The sequence below is a fragment of the Cenococcum geophilum genome (genome assembly GCF_001692895.1).
Source record: "Cenococcum geophilum 1.58 unplaced genomic scaffold K441scaffold_30, whole genome shotgun sequence".
Lineage (NCBI taxonomy): Eukaryota > Fungi > Ascomycota > Dothideomycetes > Gloniales > Gloniaceae > Cenococcum > Cenococcum geophilum.
Window position 1 is genome coordinate 675555 of NW_027137588.1, and position 7469 is coordinate 683023.

General features: G+C 41.9%; 2 protein-coding genes across 2 annotated transcripts; one reads left to right on the forward strand and one right to left on the reverse strand.

The window, feature by feature from the left end:
* Nucleotides 1–2138: 2138 nt before the first annotated feature.
* K441DRAFT_662421 (uncharacterized protein) lies at nucleotides 2139–3232 on the reverse strand. The gene is made up of 2 exons (XM_067649036.1): nucleotides 2869–3232; nucleotides 2139–2815 (listed from the first exon to the last, which is right to left on the reverse strand). Exons 1-2 carry the CDS (start codon nucleotides 3132–3134, stop codon nucleotides 2197–2199), a joined length of 885 nt encoding a protein of 294 aa, XP_067502299.1. The 5' UTR covers nucleotides 3135–3232; the 3' UTR covers nucleotides 2139–2196.
* Nucleotides 3233–3816: 584 nt separating this feature from the next.
* On the forward strand, nucleotides 3817–6409 carry K441DRAFT_662422 (uncharacterized protein). The gene has a single exon (XM_067649037.1). The coding sequence runs from the start codon at nucleotides 3937–3939 to the stop codon at nucleotides 6178–6180; it is 2244 nt and encodes a 747-aa protein (XP_067502300.1). The 5' UTR covers nucleotides 3817–3936; the 3' UTR covers nucleotides 6181–6409.
* Nucleotides 6410–7469: the final 1060 nt, after the last annotated feature.

Below are 7469 nucleotides of genomic sequence, written 5' to 3' on the forward strand. Positions count from 1 at the left end.
CCTATTAATTATTTGGCTAAAGATAATAGTTAACGGTTATACTATAATCCTAAAAGTTAGAGTTTATAATATCTAAAGTATTTAATAAGATCTTAAGGTAGAGCTATCCTAAAGAGTAACTTAGCTCTAAAACTTTCTTTTTAGAGGTAATTAGGGCGGAGTTCTTATATTATATTAGTTATAGCTTTATCCTTATAAGTAGTACTTATTAAATAACGGATTAGAGCTAGCTAATAATTAGGGTCAGGAAACGGGGCTTAGCTAAGGCGATTAGTTGCTTATACTAGTTATTTATTTATATATTTAGGATAATAGGATACTACCTATACTAGTTATTTATATATATATATTTAGGGTAGTAGGATAAAGTAGTAACTTAAGATATAAGCGTTACTTTTACACTTAAAATAAAGGCCGTATTTAATACGTTGTTTATATTTAATGGATTTTTTTAGGGTATAAGAGAGGGTTCTAGCGTTAATATTTATAGCGTCTAGGTCCTTATAGATTTTAGGCAGTTAAGGGGCTAAGTATTAAGGTATATATTTTAGGGTAAGGTATAGTATATCGTTATATAAGCTATTAATAATATTAGTATAGGCGGTAAAGGTATCTAGTAGCTTAACTTCTATAAAGAAAGCCTTTAGTTTAGAGTTTAGGGACTCTACTAGGCAATTAATTAAGACGGGTTTATTTTATCTAGTCTCTTTAGTATAATAGAAAGCTCTTAGAGCCTTATATTATCTTATTTAGTTTTTTTATACTATAGTAATTTAGTTAGGGTTGCTATAAGATACTTTTAGTATAGTAACTGGTTTTTCTATAGTGCTCGGCTAAAATTTGTATATAGTTTTTACAGCGTCTTTAGTTAGGCGGCTTATAGTATAATATAACTAGCTATTAAGAGTAGGGTAGCAATTAATATTACCGTTTAGCTTATTTTTAAGTCAGTTAAAAAAGGAGTATAGTTTACTTCTTTTGCCTAAATAGGCGGAAGAATTAGGGAGATATTTGGTTAACTTCTTTATAGGAGTACTAGTTGGCAAATTTAGGGTTAAGGAGCTAGTTTTAGAAACGTTCTTTCTATCTAGTATTTATAGATTAATATTAGTAGGGGTAAGTAGGGGTAACGGTATAGCAAACGGTGGGTTTTAGTGGATCTCTTTAATTTCTTTTTTTAGAGATTTAATTAACATATAATATCGGGCTTTTTAGTAGGTAAAGGTATCCGTAAAAGCCTATTATAGAGTCTCTATTTACTTAGTAAATTTAGTATATAGGTCTTTTATATATATAGGGGCTTCCAGGTTATTCTATATGCTAATTAGGCGGTATTGGGTATAGGTTTAATATAACGTAGTATTATAGAGTAAGTATAAGCGACAATAATATATAGCAAAGTAGATATTATTAAGCTATATATATAAACTGTATAATAAGATTAAGACGTTACGTAAGGAAAGCAGGTAGAAAAATGGGAAGAAAGGGTATATATCGCGGACTTGGTTGCTTAGTTAATACGTGCACGGCAGAATAGAATTCGGGTGGTGGTCCTGGCAGAACTTAGCAGGATTTAGTGGAACTTAGTGGAACTTGGTGGAATATAGTAGAATGCGGCAGATTGCCGTCAGATTGCCGCAGATTGCTGTTAGATTGCCGTCTCGTGGTCGGTCTCTGGTTGCTGAGTCGGTGGAAACAGTTGGACGTGTATAAGGTGTCACGGGGTGTCCCGTGACAGGTGCTAGGTCTGGCGTGCCTCTATATATACACGAGGAAGGTACAAGGAATACGAAGGGGGGGGGAGGGGGTGCAGGCAACTGAGATAAGTACTAGGCTACCGGATCAAGTACAAGGGGGCAACCTGAGCGGGCCACTCGCCCTCCCTGAAAGTTCTGGTGGCATTATAGCCGTGCACTTACTATTTTCCCAGGATATTACTATAATGTCATCAAAACTTGCAGGGAGGGCGAGTGACCCGCTCAAGTTGCCCCCTTGTACTAGGCTACTAGATCAGGTCCACGAGGTCGATTTTTGTGAAAAAATGGAACGGGTCAACTACAATCATAAATCAGAAGTCTAGCTTGTCAAGTTCAAGTTTGTCACCATGCCTCGAAAGTGTGAGGGATTAACGGTGCTCACCCAGGTCACTTCATGTGTCTTTACTCTTATTGTTCATGTTGACCTAAATCGTATGTCTCACTTTGTTCGGTCCACGGATATCAAGATGCCAAACACCGTCAGACTCGTGACAATTGAGTCAAAGACCATGAAAACAACAACGCTACCCTCAGAAGGATATTTATCTTTAAAGGCAGAGCCAAACACTGCGACCATGTTCGCAACATTGTAGATCAAGAACATCAATATGGTGAAAACAAGCCAGGTCCTGGTCCAACAGTTGAGATTAATCCAGGCAGGCTTTATGGCCCAAGAGAGGAAGCCAGAGGCTATAACCCCAGCAATGAAGTACATGACGTAGTATGCTGCTGATACCTTGTGAGCTGACTTGACCACTTTGAGAGAAGCATTTTCGTCCGCGTAAGCTGCAACGTAGGTGAGAGCCAGGGCGGTGATCCAGAGAGCGACCAAGACCACGTAAAATGCAGCGTTGACGACTTTTGCAATGAATGCAATGTTTGAATAGCCATGTGCTCGGTCGAATACATGTGGGGTGATGTAGCAGACTATTACGAGTAGAAGGAGCCTCGCCAGACCGCGCACACCCGTTATGGCAGACGAAATATGCGTGGACCCAACAATGCCAATCACGTTGGCGTTGGCGAGAGCCTCGTTGACGATGAGGAGAATGAAAGCACTGTCAAGCTGTTAGTCGTGCAGCTGTCACAGGAGCTTGGAAACCAAACTCACATGATGAGAGAGAAGAGAAGCCAGCCGTAGCTGTATTTTGGTTTCACGACCAGATTGTATCGCGTGTTCTTTAACCACCAAGTGACCAGAAGTATGAGCACCGCTATTCCGTTAATAACATACACTGCTACTGAAGGCTTTGTTCCAATAATGATTAAATAATCAAATATATTATTTCCAATAATGATTAAAGAATCAAATTGATTCTCAACAACTCCCAATCCTCCGATGCCGTCGAGGTATGGTTCTCCAGGATTAAAATTCATGTTTTGGCTTTGACTTTTGGCAAGTCTGTAGCTTCGGGGTGTGTTGTTACAACCGGAACATGCCCAAGGTAGTGAGAGCGAAATTCGTGATTGATGGCATTTTTCCCCAAATCGCAGAAACCACAAGCCGCCCCTAAATGGTTTTATTTCTAGCCACCCTGAACTCACCTGAGAGGGGCAAATGCATCTAGGCTGCGTCTTAGTGTCGCCATCCTGATTTGTGGAAGCTTCACCGGAATATGGCTTGCGAGCACTTGCATTGCCAAGGTTTGGCTGCTTCATCAACATTCGGCTCTGAGGTGATTCAGCCTTCCGATACTCTACCATTGTGGAAGTTGCAATTTTGAGCAGCCGATTTTCATCGCGCTCATGTCGTGAGTGGGTATTGGCAATCACACACTTTCTTTGACCTTTTCGCTGAGATTTTTGAGGGTTTGGAAGAGACGGAGGCGCAAGCGATACAGTTCGTCAGGCTGTACCTAACCCTGGACTGGATCTAGTGTAGGCTGATTTCTCTCGATGGCGAGGTGGTGTCATGCAAGGAGCCCCCATCACTCTGCAGGCAAACGCGACTAGATGTAGGGGCCAAAATGCAAGCCGACATTGACTACTTTTCAGCCTTGACCACATGTTCAGGTGACTCCCATCCTAATAATCATCCTCCCTCAACGTTAGTGCTGCGCGAAGACTCGGCGTCTTTATATAAGCTATAGTGAACGCAAACTCTGTCCGTGTCCTTTACAGCACCAAATTTCAAATTCTAACTTAAGACGGTTGCAGTCCTTCTAATACGAGCTTCGCCATGGTGTCCTTCCAGCCCTCTAGACTCCTCTGCCACAAAGGCGGGAATTTCTTCGTCATCGACCCCGGTAAACACAACGTGCATAAATTCGACATAATATCCTATAGATGGGGTGAGATCACACCAAAATACGACTGCGGAATAGAAGGGGTGAACTGGCGTGTGACGATATCAAGTGGCAAGCTGGAAGACATCAAGAGGTTGATGATTGCAGCCAAAGTGCAGTATCTGTGGGTGGACTGCGTCTGCATAAATCAAGACAATGAAACGGAAAAGTCTATTGAGATCGCCCAGATGTACAATTACTACCAACAGGCTGAGCGGTGCCACATCCTGATAGACATGGACGTGGTATGGCAACCACAAGGCATCATCGACGACCTAAAATTCCTCGACCACATACTGGCGCACATGAAGGCAGCGGCGCTTGCCTCGCAAGCCAAGCTGACGCAAGGAATGGACGATTACCTGTCCGAGTGGGAAAAAAGACCGTGGACCTTCCCCTTGGACAAACCAACAGTGAAGTCGGCCGCCATTGAAATGGGTGTGTTGAATTGCTACTCGACGTGCATCAACTACGTTAAGTCATTATTCGACAACCCGTACTTCTCCAGGGTGTGGACATTCCAGGAAATGCTCCTTGGAAACAACATAACCATGTGGGGGATGAACGACAAGAACATTTCTCGTATTGGAGAGTTCAGGACCTGGATGGACCTAGCCACAGATTCCAAGGACAAGGCGCATAAGCTATCGAATTGGATAGACCAGTCCAGAGTCGAGAAAACCGCAGCAGTCCAAGCGGTCTTGAGGATAATAACTGAGGATAAATCGTCTCTTGATATCCTGCAGACGGTGGTCAGGGGAATTGACAGCGCGAGGACGGACATCCTCAGCGGAGGCCATTGGTGGTGGCGCGACAACTACAAGGGAATAAGCAACGTCTTCTCGGCTGTGTCTATCAGACCGCGGACATGCGGACATCAGGGAGATATCTTCAAGGGACTTTTAGGCGTTTTCAGCGGACTGTTTACCCCAGATGAGATAGAAAGCAATATGGCGGGAGATGACATGGAGAGGATCTCGTTCGCTTTCTTCAAGCAACTCTCCATCAAGACGGGGCGCGCGTGGACCAAACTTGCCATAAGCAGAGAACAGAGAAGTGAGTGGGATTGGATTCCAATGGTAGTAAATAACAGTACGATCATGACCACAGACTGCTTTGCCAAGGTCATCAACCTGGGAGAGCTGGAGCAAGAAGGCATAGCAAAGACCCTAGCGCTGACTGGCGTTGAGGGAGTCCCGCGAAAGTACATGAGGATCCTACTCAGTCAAAAGAACAGAGTTGGTTTTCAATTCTATTTTAAGGGCTGCAACTGCGGGAAAAAAATGAGCACCGGAATCTTCAAGAAGCCCAAGCCAATACTCACCTCTGATCAGCCTTTGAACGTACACAGCAACCAGATCGGCAGGACACTGGTGCAATGTGCCACCATCCTGGCCACCATAATGGACCCTGGCTGCAACATCATCCGGTACCGCAGGAGGCTACTCAGCAACCTCCAACCAAATTGGATCACCAGCGACCCGAATGCAAAGCCAGGAGACTGGATAGACAGATGCGTGAGCGGCACGTCCTGGGAAGACCCACCTCCCCAATACATGAGGACTCACAACAGATCCCTGAACTACATAATGAACGGCATAACCAGCTGCGGATCCCGGCTTGAGAACGACAGCACAGCGCGCATTTCGTGCGAAGTTACGGTCGATTGCGGGTGCACGATAATTGCGCCATTCTCGCTGATATTCGAGGCCATCACCGCGGTGGAAGGGAGCTTTCTGGGCGACACGGTCGCAAAGCTCGACAATGACAATAGGATAATTATAAAAGATGGAGTGGGGTTGGTGCAAGCCGGAGACGTAGGACGGGCGTTCAACCTAGTGGCATTCGGAGGCAATGTTGATGCTCATAAGTCCTATTCTATCGGCTGCAGGGATACAAAATCTGATAAGCCGGTGGTGCCAAAGCTGAAGTGGCCTAGTAGTAGGGCGCTGGTAGGAGAGGAGTTCAGTCACGGCACTATGGATATGATGAGGGATTATGGGTATGTGGAAACTGGAGGCTCGGGAAATTTGCTGATTTGCAGAAACAAGCCGTTTGGTGACCACAAGATTATAGGAGTTTGCATTGACGAGAAGATTCAGAATAAGAATGGATTTCGCGAAGTGACCATCAGGTGAAGAGAGAAACAGACAGAATAATCTTCTTGCTGAAGCTTCATACTAGGGCTCAGCACCTCAACATTTGAGCTATGAGAGATCACCCTCACAAATCTTTATAAAATACATCCATAAGACTAGCTTTTTGTGGACGCCTTGCTTTTGCAGAATTTACTTAGTAATGTCTGAAGATTCCGCTTTTGGGCCCACTAAGGACTTTAGCGTGGTTTTCCAATAAGCGAAATTCCAGCCAACAAAATATTAGCATTTGTTAATATTTGCAGTGTCAATATTAAATATTGGCAATAGTTTAGATAAAATTATTATAATAGTTATTATTGCCTTATGCCTTTCTAATAGCCCTAAAGGACGGGTTATACTAAGCTTTAAGTCTACGCTAGCCCTCTCTTTACTACTAGCTTAATAGCGAATTAAAATATATAATCTACACTCTATTAGCAATTACCGTTTATAATATATAAAGGTTTATATAGGCTTAAACTCTATTATAAGATTAACGCCTATTAGGAAACTATAATTAAGACCTAACTAACTAAGCTAGTATATTTAGCCTCTAATAGGGGTATTATATTAAGCCTCTTTATTAAGGAGGTTAGTAGCGAAGTATATCCTCTACCCTTATTTCTTAGAGTTAGGGCTAGCGCTAATATATCCGTTTTCTAACGCAATTATACTAGTAAACTAAATTTTCTATACTAGATCCTTTGCGAGACTATAGTTCTTAAGGTTAAATAGGTATAGAGCGTGCCACAATTTTGCTATAAGTATTAAATAACACTTTAAGTAATAAGGGTATCCTTAAATCTCTTCTTAGGATCTTTAGTAGTAGTATAGAGTTTATAGCCACTCCTTAACCTCCTATATATATATATATATATAAAAGCCTTACTTTTACTCTTTTCTATAACTAGATGTTATAAACAATATAAGGGGGTAAATAGCGCCAGTAGATTGGGTAATTATACCTATATTTATCTTACTGCGTTCTTTTAGCTAATATAGCTACTATATAAAGTCCATCTTTATTAGAAGATTAAATACGCAAATTTTCCTTTAGTATTTATTAGCTAAAAGTAAAATTATAGTACTAACTCTACTGGGCGCTAGGCTATACTACTAAATAAGCCATTTACCTCTAAATTTCGCCTTATAAGTCTTAGGTCTATATAAGGGATATTTTTATATAGCCTATACCTTCTTAGCTAAATAGGGAATTAAATTAGACTTAAAATAAGATAAGAGTAAGTTAAGATTCTTAGGAAGAGATAAGACTAGCCTAAGATTCTAAT